At 42.3% G+C, this 13,752-nt stretch overlaps 1 protein-coding gene across 1 annotated transcript in view; it reads left to right on the top strand.

Annotated features, from left to right (window-relative positions):
- Positions 1 to 13,752, top strand: part of Pde8b (phosphodiesterase 8B) — a 185,881-nt gene that overhangs the window by 87,125 nt on the left and 85,004 nt on the right. The window contains exon 2 of the mRNA XM_013015938.1: positions 6,521 to 6,580. Within this exon, the coding sequence (XP_012871392.1) occupies positions 6,554 to 6,580 (27 nt within the window). The 5' untranslated portion in view covers positions 6,521 to 6,553. The remainder of the gene's footprint in view (positions 1 to 6,520; positions 6,581 to 13,752) is intronic.

The following is a 13,752-nucleotide window of genomic DNA, read 5'->3' as shown; positions in this document are numbered from 1 at the left end:
TACTATATAAATATTTTCTCTCCTTCATCTAATATTTACGAGGGAAATGGCTCCTCCATTAGACTATGCCAGACAGGTTTTCTGTGCTTGATTCTGATGGCATCTGCACAACTGCTAGGTTTATGATTTGTTTTTTGTTTTTAATTCCTGCTTCAGAACAAATGAGAGGATGGCCTCTTTATCATTTTTCATGGCTGTGTTTTTCAGGCAGACTGAAAGGCAATATCTTCTCCTTGCCTAGGTCACTGAGGCTCACTGACAGCAGCGATCATCCTTAAGAACAGCCTTATCCATAACTGTGATGCTGGGGTGTGAAGAGAAGGGTGTGGGAGGGCCAGTGTGAGATGTGGTGTTGAGACATGCATCGCTTTGTCTAGTGCATGGTGTGTCCTGGGCTGTCACCTCCATCCTTGCCCTGGTGGCTGGACTGTGTAGACTGGAAGCCCACTGCTTCCAGGCGTGTGCATGGGAGGCAGACATCATATACACTGACCTCCACCATTCACATGCTCATCACTTGTCAACCACATCTTAAAAGTCTTATTTTATAAGCCATTCTAAAACTCTTACTGTTACCTGCCTTAGTATACCAGCTGAAGACCTCTCTAGAACAAACTGAGATATAAGCACATACATATAAATAAGAGCATACCTTTCCCAGTAAGGGAGACCTGAGCTTTAAGCTCAGTGCCATGTGCTTGGGCAAACTTCTTAACCTGTGTATAGTGTTGGTTTCTTTATCTATGCAGAGGGGCACGGGATTCTCTTATGGAATTGTTACAACCATTCCATGAGGGAATGTATTATGTATGTATGTGAGCTATTCATCAGCTACTTCTGGGGGTGTAGGCACCAAGCAGTTACTCATCTTGAGCATGGGCCATGAAATAGCAGCCCAATTTTCTAGGATGTTGTTTTACTAAATTTCAGAGGAACAATGTGTTTACTGAGAGGCTTCAAATATAGCACCTTGTCTCATTGCACAGTGCCTGCCCTAATGTTGAATTATATATCTGTAATAGTCTGTGTGAGGGGCCATGACTGAACATGAAACAGATGTCTGCTCAAGAAGTAGACTAGTGGCCCTTAACCTTCTGCACTCATGGAGATGAGTGTTGACGTCTAGACCCCACCCTCAGAGACTCTGACTCTGTTGTATGGAGTTGGTCCAGGCATTGACATATTTTAGAAATTCCTCAGATTGTTTCAAGTAGTCACAGACATCTAGGCCAAAGGTAGAAGCTGAGATGGGAAGGGGCTTCTTTTGAGATGCCCACTGACCTCTTGGGCCTTGAAAGATTTAGACTGACAGAGATACTGGGAAGTGCTGAAGAGGGGCTAGATCAAAGCCAGGGAAGGGCCAAGAAGAAAACCATAGAGAAGGCAGAGTCAACCAGTAGGCAATGGCTGAGGGGACAGAAGGAAGTAGAGTGTTGTGAGAGTGCTAAGCACAGTTGCTGGAGCAGGGTCCATGAGGTGAGATGGGGTTCTTAGTTTGGGGCAGACCTGTCAGAGCCATGCAGCCTCACTGTGTGCTTATCCAGAGGCTGCAGTGCTAGGACCTTTCTGGGTAGAAGCCAAAGGGTAGGTGGGGTCAATCCAAAAGACAGAAGGCAAATGTAACCTCCATTTACCCTGAGCTCAGAAGGATAAAGGAATAAGTTGACCTGAGAATAGGGGGTAGACAGGGGACATCTTGAGATGATTAAATCCTATTTTAAAATCAGAAGCAAAAGAGGAACAGGCAGAGGAGGTTAAGAGCACTTGAAAAATGCTTGTTCCCATATCCATAGCTAGTCCCTTTTGTGAGTGAGAAATTATTTTTTGCTGTAGACATCCCTTATGAATCTTAAGCTCAGTGTATGGTGGGAAGGGGCGGGAAGGAAGGTGCTGTGTGCAGACACTGAGGAGCTTCCATGGTGGGAGGAAGGGATTTCAAAGGAGAAGCTGTTCAGATTTTGAGTTGGGTTTGGAGGGTAGAAGATATGAAACCCCACATGTACTACACACACACACACACACACACACACACACACACACACACACACACACAATCTTCTTTCTCACTGGTGATGGCAGCCCTGTTAACAGACTATCAGGATGGAAGCAAAGATCTCCAGGTATTAGATCATCTATTTTGCAGAATCAGGATAGAGTCCAGAAAGCCTTACCAGGAGACAGTGGGTGGTATGGTAAGAATAAAACTCTAAATTTTGGAGCATCATGGAAGAGCAGTGCCCTGGGAGGTAAAAGACTACAGTCTCAATCCTGACTGTGATACTGAACATCTGGGGGTCTTAAGCAACTCAGTGCAATTCCACAAAGTATTTGCTGAGTGCCTTCTAGAGACAAGGGATTAAATAGTGAAAGACATAGTGTATGTTCTTAAGAAACACAATCTTGCCTAGATAAGTAAGTGCTCTGAAGAACAGGAGGTGCACTGAGTAGGGAAAGTCACTGCTTCTGCCTTGGGTGAGGCTTGAGGAGGGGCTGAACATCCTCAGGGGTGGAGGGCATCACAAGAGGCCCTGGCAGGATGAGCAGGCCACTGAGCCTAGAAGGTGGGGAAGGGCTTTCTACTTTCCTTCTTGAATCTCAGTTTCCCTCTGGTCGGATGGTAGCCATAACACTGGATGCCAAGTTATTTAGCAAGATTCTGGAAGCAGAAACCACCAAGGATGTGGAAATCACCTTCAATGAACTGTCTTGTTTTCTATTGGTCTTGTAATTTGTTTCTTGATCTTTGTAATATGTATAGCTTCTACTCATTGGAGGATTTTTGTTCACTTGTTGTTGTTGTTTCTTTTTGTTTTCATTTTGGCTAAATCTCTGTTCTTTATTTTGAAAGTAGGTAAACCAAATGTTTATTTTTTCTCAGATCTCATTATGTTAATCTTTTCTTTAAAACCTATACTGTGATGAATGGTGCTTATAGAATAAGGCAGCTTTTCTCTAGAACCAAGGATCTGTCCTCAACCCACTCAGTCTTCATTTTTATACACTATCATCCAACCTCTCTGTCTACTTCTTTTCTTCCCTGTGAACACCTTTGTTTTCCTGCCTTCCTATCTTTGCTTGGACTTTTCCATATGTCTACAATCCTCTCCTCTAACCCACTCTCTTTGTCTTCCTATTCTTCACCATCTGTCTGCCTTCATGATGAGGAACAGGCATAGTAGATCTTCCTACCTCCCAAATCAGAATTTTCTCCTTTCTATCAAGTTCATAGTCTTCAAAGTAAACTGTATCCCAACCAGAATTCTATATCCAGCTGAACTCTCGAGGAAAAGCAAGCAATAAACATTTGCAAATCAACAATGACTGAAGGAGTTTGTTGTATGTAGACCCTCCCTGAATAAAAAGATTTATTCTCAATTGTATAGTCAGAGAATATCTTTTTATTTTAACATAGTCTAGCTACATTGCTAGCTTGAGATCAGCCATGGTGAAAATGTTTATACCACAATAATCAGTATACACTACAAAACAGGACTCTTTCTCATCCCCCAGCAAGTGGACGTATGTGCAGGTGAGATGGTAATCTGCTTACATGCATTGAATATATATAATATATATGCATATATGTATATACATATACACATATGATATCTATCATGCACATGCATGATATGTACACATGCCTGTGTGTACATACATATTAGACACACTAAAAATGTATAATGTGGTTAAACCTGTATGTTGATAAGCAACCCTTCCTCATTAGGCTATTGGGAAAACTTCTGTGGTTGCAGTGGCTCAGAACCATCTCTATACTTTGGTTCCATTTTCCCCCTCTTCCTGAGCATAGAATTTTGTTTCCTATTATTACCACCCCCACTTTTTTGTTACTCTGTCCCTGGCAAAAATATTCACTTCTTGGAAAGAGAGCTCATACACTAACTGAGGACCTGTACAAACTGCTCAGTTTGCTCTTTGAAGTAGAGAGTCTTGGCTTGGCCATATGGATGTCTATGGACAAATGGTGTGGGAGGAATTGGTGGAGTAAAGGCATCAGGATTCTTCTGCTTCAGGTACAGCCCTGTAAACTGCTGTCTGTGAGTCTGCTTGCTATAGGTTTCCTCTGCTGGCCACTGCCTGGACTGGCCTGCAGAGCCAGCCAAGATAGCCTCATGGGTTCTGTTGGCATAGAATCCAAGTTGGGTAATGGGGAGTCATGGATCAAGAGGGAAAAGACAAGTCAAGAGACATGATGCAAGTGTGGGTCATGATTAGAAGAGCCAATAAACTAAGGCACCTAAGCTGGAGGTGAAGGTGGAGTGACAGCATTGGGAGGGGCACAGTGAGGTGTGGCTGGGAGGAGATAGGTAAGGGACAGGTAGAGACAAGAGAGGCAGGGGCTGGGAGAAGGCTCTGGCTCTGCCTTCTCAGACTCATAGCTCTGCTTTCTACTGAGTTGTGTCAGGCAAAAGTTAAAGTACTGGATGTGTGCAGGGGATGGTTATGGCTGTGAGAAAAAGCCTTTAGACAGGAAAACAGGATCTTCTAGCTTGAGTGTATCTTTTGAAGCTCTCCACTGTCCTTCAGTAGTATTGCCTACTTCCTGCTAAGATCACTAGCATGAAAGTGTTAAGCACAATGCGTGGGATAGTGCTGCTCAGGGAATGGGCAGTCATCAGATAATTCTCCTAGGGTTTAGACTACTAAGTCCTGCCACTGAGGAAGGCCAGCTGTATCACCACTTTCCATGCATAATGGTTATGGGCAACTTGTCAGGTAGGGGTGAATTGCCCTTGTTTTTGTGTACAGCTTTGTCTGTCTGCAAGTGCCTTCCCCTCAGTCTCTTGACCTCCCAGCAACTGGGCTGTTTCTAAGGAGCACCTCTGTTTCGCACAACATACAGCTTGGGGGTGGAGCTAAGTGGGGCTGGCAGGACACTGGGAGATGGGATGTGACGCAGCAGGGGACCAAGGATAGGATGTACTTGCTGTCATTCCTGGGCTGGGCACCAGACTGCTGCTGTCAGCATGGGCCCCACAGCAGGATACTTACTTGCTAATTTTCTCAGTGAAAAGGAATGTGAGAGAGGTATGTGCTCAACTCTAGCATGTCATGTTTTGCATGTCATTTTCACCTGACATGCAAAGGCCCCATGGGCATGGAGATGACCTCCTGTAGCAAGGGAGAAAGGGCTTTCCCCTCCTCAGTACCTCTGTAGGGTTTTAAGTCTCAGAGTTCCTGCCCAAAATGAAAGGTCCAGGCCTGGGGGAGATGCCCAGGCCCTCAGATTCCCAGTTTTATTCTTTTACCTACCATGGGATGTAGATAAAGAATCCAAAGAAGAACGAATGGAAGCACTTCTAGTGGGCAGGTCACCATAGGAGCCTGGAGTGAAGCATGAGAATAGGAGGAAGGAAAATGTTTAGTCTTTCACAATATAATTTATAGAAACTCTGACTTTTGGGGCTTGTCCTTTTGATGGATAAGGCCTCCTGGGGCCCTGACATTGCAGTGTCTCTGATGCTCTTGACAGTGCTCCCTCAGACTGACAGGGAGCTCATGCAGGATCAACAGCTTACAGAAAAAACAAAAATGGAACCCATGGAGATAAGGCCAAGACCTTCAGCCAAGGTAGTCTAAAGAAAATTGATTTTTAGAAATCCAAACGAAGTAATTAAAAGTAAAGCCAAATATTTGCTCTGCCTTGAGCAAAGATGGAATGAGCCACTGAGCACCTAAAAGCCTCAGGCTCACTCCGGGAGCATCGAGGAGGAGTCTAACCTCTTATGGTCATGGTGCTTTTTATTACATTCATTTGAGGAAATGACTGTACTAAGCCATGAAGATAAGAGAAATAAGATCTAAATATAGAACAGCAATTAAACCACAGATATGTTGAAACCTCTAAGGTTGAGGAAATTCCTACTCCATTTTAAATTTCAGAATAAATAGTCATAATAATAACAGTAGTTCCTAGGACATAGAAGGTATGGAATTGTGTTCTCCTGTAAAGTGTGCTTGCCTATATTATAGAGTACTAAGTATGTATCATGAAAATAATGTAGAAATAACTGCAAGTCCTGCCACTTGGCAACTATGGAATATGTCCTTCCAGACATTTTTAAATATATGAATGTATATATTCCGCGCGCGCGCATGTGTGTGTGTGTGTGTGTGTTGGTCTTGGGCTTGAACTCAGGGCCTGCGGGCTGTCCTTGAGCCTTTGTGCTCAAGTATAGTGCTCTATCACTTGGGCCACAGCTCTACTGCTGGCTTTTGCTGGTTAATTGGAGATATGAGTCTCACATTTTCCTTACCTGTCTGGCTTTGAACTGCAGTCCTCAGATCTCATCCTCCTGAGGAGCTAGGATTATAGGCATGAGCCACCAGCACCTGACTGACTATATATTCTTCTATAACTCATGATAGTTTATAACCCATCTCCATGTCAATACGTTGGTACTTTCTATCTAGTGTCTACTGAGTGGCACAATGTAAGGAAGGATTTGTTGATTTGTATCGTTTAAGAGTTGGCCCTTCTCATGTGCTATTCTTTCTTTAGCAGGTATCTTCTGCAGAGGTACGCATCGGACCCATGAGACTGACACAGGACCCGATCCAGGTATGCTTCTGTTCCCCAGTAGGGGCTTTATTGTCAGGGCACATGGAGATGAGGGCAGTGTTGAGAACTTTCTGCTGCAAGAGCAGATAGCCACCCTTGCCCTCTCACACCTGTGTATGCATGGTGTGTGTTTTCAATGGTTTGTTTTTATTAATATCACATTGGAAGACCCAAATTGTATTCTTGATGACATCACCCCGTTTTGAGTATAAACATGAAGAGTAGTTTGCATGACGGATTGTGAGGAAGAATCACTCTTCCACCCAAAACTAGACTGTCCTACTTCTTCTTACATGCAGGAACAGAATGTGTTAAAGTAAGGGGCTTTGCCATGAGCTGTAGCTGGGAGGCTCTGCTATATGAGCTTTTATGTATTGTCCCTCCTATGTCCCATTATCCTGCTAAAAAATGGAGATCATAATGCCTTTCCCACTTGTAAGTGAAGTGAAGGCCTTGAGTGCCTAGAACACAGTCTGCAAGGCAATATGCTCAAGAAATATAATGTGCTAAATTAGTTGCTTGCGGAGAAGAGAGCAGTGGAGAGGAGAAGTGAAGGAGGGAAAGAGAAGAGATGAGAGAAAAGGAGAAGAGAGGGGAGGGGTGCAGAGGGCAGGGGCTGGGAGAAGAGGAGAGGAGAGAATAGGAGGAGAGAAGAGAGGAGAGAAGGAGAGGAGAAAATGAAAGGTTCTCTTTCAGGCCAAGCAGCCTACTTACCGGGCTCCATGACACAGAGGCAGGGGGTCCCTGAGAGAAGGCCCAGCCACCTGTGGGAATGGCCTGACTCTAACGATCACCACAACTCTTATTTTTCTCACAACTTATTCAACTTCCAGAGAAACATGTACAAAAGGAGCTTATGCCTATTTAAATAACGGAAAATTTCCCCTCAGTATATAAATCAGCTTCTTTATCCTAAATAATGAATCTCCCTCCTCTTTATAACCAGTGTAGCTTGCCAGCACCTAGCAGCTCACCCTGGGCTCAGGAGTGAACCCGCAGACAAGTAGACAAGTGTAGTGATGCTGGTAGAAACAAGCTAAGGAGGTGCACAGTGCAAGTTAGGAGCAAATGGAAAAAGACAATAAAGCTTCAGGGTTGTTTGAGAAGGAAGGAAATACGATGCTAGGCAAAGGAAAAAAACAAAAAGGAGAGATTTAGCTTGGGAAAATTTGATGAAAATAAATCTAGGAGCCGGGAGAGAAGGAGAGAAAAAAATAAGCTACAACTATTTGTATAGAATACAAACAAGTGGAAAATTCCAGTAGTCATTCTGAGGGCATGTACTTCATACTCCAGTTTTGGGTAAAGGCAATGACAAGTAAAGGCACTGATACCAGATATTTATTCACAAAGCAGTTTTCATAGTACTTGCCCGGGGAGTAGGAGAAGGGGAGAGGGGTAGCGGGGGGAGGGGGTGTGGGGGGGTAGCTAATGTAGTTTTCAAACAATCTCATTTACCTTCATTTGGGCCTGTGCTATACTGGCAATGAATGCTTATGTTAAGGTTGTCTCATACTTTAAAAAATGTAAGTTGTGGGGCTGGGAAGGTGGCTCAGTGGTAGAGTGCTTGCCTTGAATGCCTGAGGCCCTGGGTTTGATTCCCCAGCACCACATAAGCAATAAGAAAAAAGCCGGAAGTGGCACTGTGGCTCAAGTGATAGAGCGCTAGCCTTGAGCTGAAGAGCTGAGGGACAGCGCCCAGGCCCAGAGTTCAGGCCCCATGACCGGACCCAAAAAAAAAAAATGTAAGTTGTCAAGTTGTGAATTATTTCAAATATTTATAAAGGTATATGTGTATACTCACTTTCATTAAATATTAATATTAGCCCTATTCATTTGGGAGAGGTAAGTTTTTTTTTTCCTTTTCAGAAACAAAGATTGCAGCTGGGTATATATTGGCTCATGCCTGTAATCCCAGCACCCTGGAGGTAGGGGCCAGAACTATCACAAATTTGAAGCCAGAATAGATCACAAATTGAGAGCTTGTCATAAAAATCTAAGGTGGTACAACACTTACTTAGCATGTTCAAAGCCCTGAGTTTAGTCCCTGGCACTGCAAAAGAAAAAAAAGTAAAAGACTGTAGATGCTGTTGAACACGTCACTTATCCCTGCGCCCTTTCCCCAAATACTTCATTGTTGCATCATTCTGAAATTTATTCTCTTCATTCAGTGTCATTTGATGTCATATCAAAGAACCCATTGCTTAATCTAGAGTCACCAAGATTTAGTTCTTCATTCGCTTCTGAATGCACTATAATTTTAGCTTTTACACTTAATTTTCGAGTTACTCTGAGTTCTCTTTTATAGGTAGGGATCTGCCTTCATTTATTTGTATGGAATAATGAATTGTCCCTGTAACATTTGTTAAACACCCCCCCCCACACACACACTCATACACATTTCTGCATTGAGTTGTCCTGACACCTTTGTTAAAAATCAGTCATCCATGAATGTGAGAGTTTGATAGATTCTCAGCTCTCTTCCACTGGTTTTTACGTCTCTCTTTATGTCAGTACCACACAGTTTTAACCACTATAACATTTGCAGTTTGAAAATTGTGAAGTGCGAGTTCCCCATTTTTATTCTCATCTTTCAAGATTATCTTGCTTTATCTGTTGACTGCAGCTTCACTGAACTGATGTATAAGCTCTTACAGACTTTTCATAGATTATTATAAGTTCTTAAAGACTTTTGTGAAGTACTTGGTTAAATCCATTCATCATTTTTGTAATGGAGCAAGTGTTTTGAACTCAGGACTTTGTACTTGCTAGGCAAGTGCCTATTGTTTGACCAACCCGTTTTTCTTCTTGTTATTTTTCAAGTAAGTTTCATGCTTTTTGTCCAGGCTAGCCTTGGATTGTGATATTTTTACCTATGCCTTCTGCACAGCTGGGATTACAGGTGTGCATCACCATGACTGACTTGTCATTTTGAGAGAATCTCACTAGCTTTTTTGCCTGGACTAGTCTTTGACCCTACTTTTTCTATCTGCCTGCCAAGTAGCTGGGATTACATGCAGATGAGTCACTCTGCCTGGTTTCCATTTGTTTAATTGGGTTAATTTTTTTAAGTCTTTAAAAGAAATTCTTCACATATATTTATAACAAAGTCCTTTGTCTCCCAATCCCAGGTGTTTTTATTCATTTCATAACTCTGGCTTTTGATGAGCATACTTTTCATTTTGATTTGATTTGATATTTTATACTGCATACTTGCATATATTATACATACTAAGCATCCAAAATGTTATAAAACTATCCCAAGTTATTCTGTATTTTCTGTCCTTTCAAACATGATGTAGTCCTTTGCAGGATTTAAAAATTGTTAAAAGCTTCACTTTCCTCTCATGGAAATGTAGTTTTGAATTTTTTATATTTGATATATTGAAACACAAAAATATTTTTGGCTTTGTATATGATTTTGTATACAAAATAATTATATACAATTATTTTTAACATAATAATAAAATGAATATTAAACCTACCAACACACGGAAGGTCTAGAATACCTGTGTTGCTACATATCAGGCCTGGTTTACATTGCATGAATTTGGACCCAAATGACAGCTAAGAAAGTGGTAGAGTCCTTTTCTTAGTGATAGAATAAATAATTAAAAGATTCCTTGGAAGAAATAAAACCACATGCTTACAGTCAGCTGGTATTTGACAAAGGAGCCAAAGACATACAGTGGAAGAAGTATAGCCTCTTCAACTACTGGTGCTGGGAAAACTGGGTGGCCACATGCAGAAAACTAAAAGTGGACCCCACCCTGTCACCATGCACCAACATCAACTCAAAATGGATTAAAGACCTTAACCAAACCTGAAACTCTGAAACTACTGGAGGACAGAGAAGGACAGACACTTGAACTTATAGACACAGGCAGGAACTTCCTGAACAGAGTCGCAGGGTCACAACAAATTGGAGAGAGACTCGATAAATGGGACTACATTAAAATAAAAAGTTCCTGCACAGCTAAAGACTTAGCAACCAAACTAGAAAGACATCCAGCTAATTGGCAAAAAATATTTGCCAGCAATATATCAGATAAGGGGCTAATATCCAGGAGATACAGGGAACTCAAGAAACTAATCCCTCCCAAACCTAACAAACCAATTACTAAATGGGCAAGGGAACTAAGAGAGACTTCCCAGAAGAAGAGATAAAAATGGCAAAGAAACACATGAGGAAATGTTCATCATCCCTGACTGTAAAGGAGATGCAAATAAAACAACCCGGAGATACCACCTTACCCCAGTCAGAATGGCCCACATCCTAAAGTCAGCCAATGACAAATGCTAGAGGGGATGCGGAGAAAGAGGAACTCTATTGCACTGCTGGTGGGAATGTACACTAATACAACCACTTTGGAAAGCAGTCTGGAGGTACCTCAGAAAGCTAAATATAGACCTCCCCTATGACCCAGCCATACCACTCCTAGGCATCTACCCTGAGCAACAGGAACAGGATACAAGGACACATGCACCTCCATGTTCATTGCAGCACTGTTCACAAGATATGGAAACAACCCAGATGCCCCACTACAGATAGATGGATCCAAAAATTGTGTTACCTGTATACAATGGAATATTATGCAGCCATTAGAAAGGACAAAATAATGGCATTTGCAGGGAAATGAATGGAACTAGAAGAAATCATTTTGAGTGAGGTAAGCCAAGAGCAAAGGGACAAAAGTACATGGCCTCCCTGATATGTAGATGTTAAATCCAAAATGCAAGGAGATATGACAAAGTAAACAGGACTCGAGGAAAAAAGGACCTCCACTCATCATATCATTACTAAATGACCCCATGTTGTTCACCACATTTATGGTATATATACATGTGCACCAAGCAAGTGCCTTAGAAAAATCAAACCATGTCCTGATGCTTTCACTTTTGTCATATTTTTCCCCCTTGGAGAAAAATATCTATTCTGTTACTTCACTGGAATGCCAAAAATATTAATTAGTTACATCAGCCAAGAGCCCTAAGGGCTTGGGAGGAAATGGCTTGATAAGACTGTTTCAGGATGTGGTTGCTTTGGAGAGTGCATTGCTGAGTTCACAGGGGAAATGGGGATGTGGAACAGAGGGCCAAGCATGCCCCACATGGAGCTGGCTGAGCACAGGGAGGTGTGGAATGAACTGGAAGAGCAGTGTGATACTCTGCGGCACATCTATCCTGGGTGAGTGTATGTGACTCAGAGAAAGTCAGATTTTCCAGTCTTGGCAAGAAAATAAAAAACTAAGGGAACTATTATGAGGCAGTAAATTCCTATTCACAGAATGCTGTCTGAAAATTAAGTGGCCTTTATCAGTGCTTGGATACATTCGTTTATGCTTAGAGTCCTGTCTTCACTCCTGTCTCGCCAGGCTTTCCGATGAGCTTGGAACTGCATCCACAGAGGTGGCCTAAGCTATTTTTCCTAAGCAAGGCACCTTTTTTCAAAATTATTCTTCCATTTTGTATGAAATTTTGTGGGGTCATTAGTTTTGGGGACATTATGTATTGGGGATCATATGGCTGCATGGGAATCTGGTCATCTCACATTAAGTAAAATGCGCACTGGAGAGGAGAATGGAGTGCTGGAGAGGTACAGAAGGGTCACTCACTTCAGCAGCATTTCCCTTCCAGTCTGTACTTTCTACTACTACCAGGTTGTGTCTTCTGCTTACTACATCCAGTCTGGGGTCAATCTGGTCTCAGTTCACATCCTGTTATATGTGTGGCCATATATACAGATGTCTCTTAATCACTCAAGCCTCTGTTCCTGTTTGTAGTATGAGGACAGTAGCCACCTCTACAGTTACTGAGGGATTATTGAGTGGGTATATCACAGGTACTTTAGGTTCAAAGGCTGGCCAATAGAAAGGTCTCATCAAACTATAGCTCTTGGTAACATCACTTTCCTAGATACATTTAAGAGGAATTCCCACCTAGGAATTGTTTTACACTGGAATTGGCCCCTCCTCTGATCATACTAGCTAATCATTTAGTGTTACGTGGAGGAAACTTGCGTGGACTATGTGTGTGGTCTGCTCTAGGAGATGCTTGTTACCAGGTGCTGGCTTAAGATCAAGTATTCTAAAAATGCTTCCCAGCAGATCTATGCTGAGAGACCATTTGGAGTCATGGTAGACTCTTATTCAGAAACAACTCTAATGACTAATCCATGTACTTGTCTTCTTCAAGTTAAGGAAAAGTTAGTTTTGTTTTCATCCCTCTCATAGTTAGTCTTCCCAAGAGAAAATAGTTTGATTTGAAGTTAGCTATCAAAAACAGCATTTTTGCTATTCACACAAAAAAATCCCAGCTTTTTCTAAACAAAACTTGTGAAAGAAATGATTAGAAGGATTTCCCTCAAGGTAAGTGACATGAAGCAGGTCTAGGGACAGATAGATGAAGGAAGTCTGTGAAGGTGCAGCCTGCAGCCCTACAGCTGCTTTGCTCAGGGAAGTTACTGTCCTCATCTATGAGCTGGTGGCTGGATGGATTATTCCCAGAGTCCCTTGGGCTCTTAGAAGTCCTGCAGGTTGTAGTGCCTGCTGTGGACACTGCCACAACCCACAGTCTTATGCTTCCCCTTTGAAACCTCTCCCAGCAGCCACTCTCGTTCATTCTCTCATCCAGCCCTGGACCAGCCCTTGTTTCTTCATTCTAGCTCAGGATGATAGACAAATTTTGTGCCTCCAAGAAGAACGCCGCAAAGTTCTTTTGGAGATAGAGAGGCCTCTGCCTCACAGTTTGAAGTCTTTGAAAAGCAGTGAGGTATCCCTTCCAAGTTCACGGATTTTACCGTTAAAAATGCCAGGCCCGCAGTGACACATTTCAAATTGTACCTACATGAGTGTTTTAACTGTGAATAATGGCACAAAGTATAAACTTTGCTGCTGGCTCCTCACATACAAATTACTCTGTAATAACAACTATGTAGCATGATCAGTGGCCATCCATGACACTTTTTTCAAAACCTCCATAATTGTCTGCTGCCTATTTGGTATTCAGCTCAAGTACAGCTGGCAAAGTGTGTATTTGTGTTGCTTCCTGTCTCTCAATGATAAACCCACACAGTTTTGTACAAAAAGAGATCCTTGAGAGGGGAATGAGCCAATGACATGCAGCAAAGAAGTGAAAAGAGATGATGTTGTGAGAATCAAATTGAATGCAAT

The sequence above is a fragment of the Dipodomys ordii genome, unplaced genomic scaffold, assembly GCF_000151885.1.
Source record: "Dipodomys ordii isolate 6190 unplaced genomic scaffold, Dord_2.0 Scaffold28, whole genome shotgun sequence".
Lineage (NCBI taxonomy): Eukaryota > Metazoa > Chordata > Mammalia > Rodentia > Heteromyidae > Dipodomys > Dipodomys ordii.
This window is presented reverse-complemented; position numbering and strand designations above follow the sequence as displayed.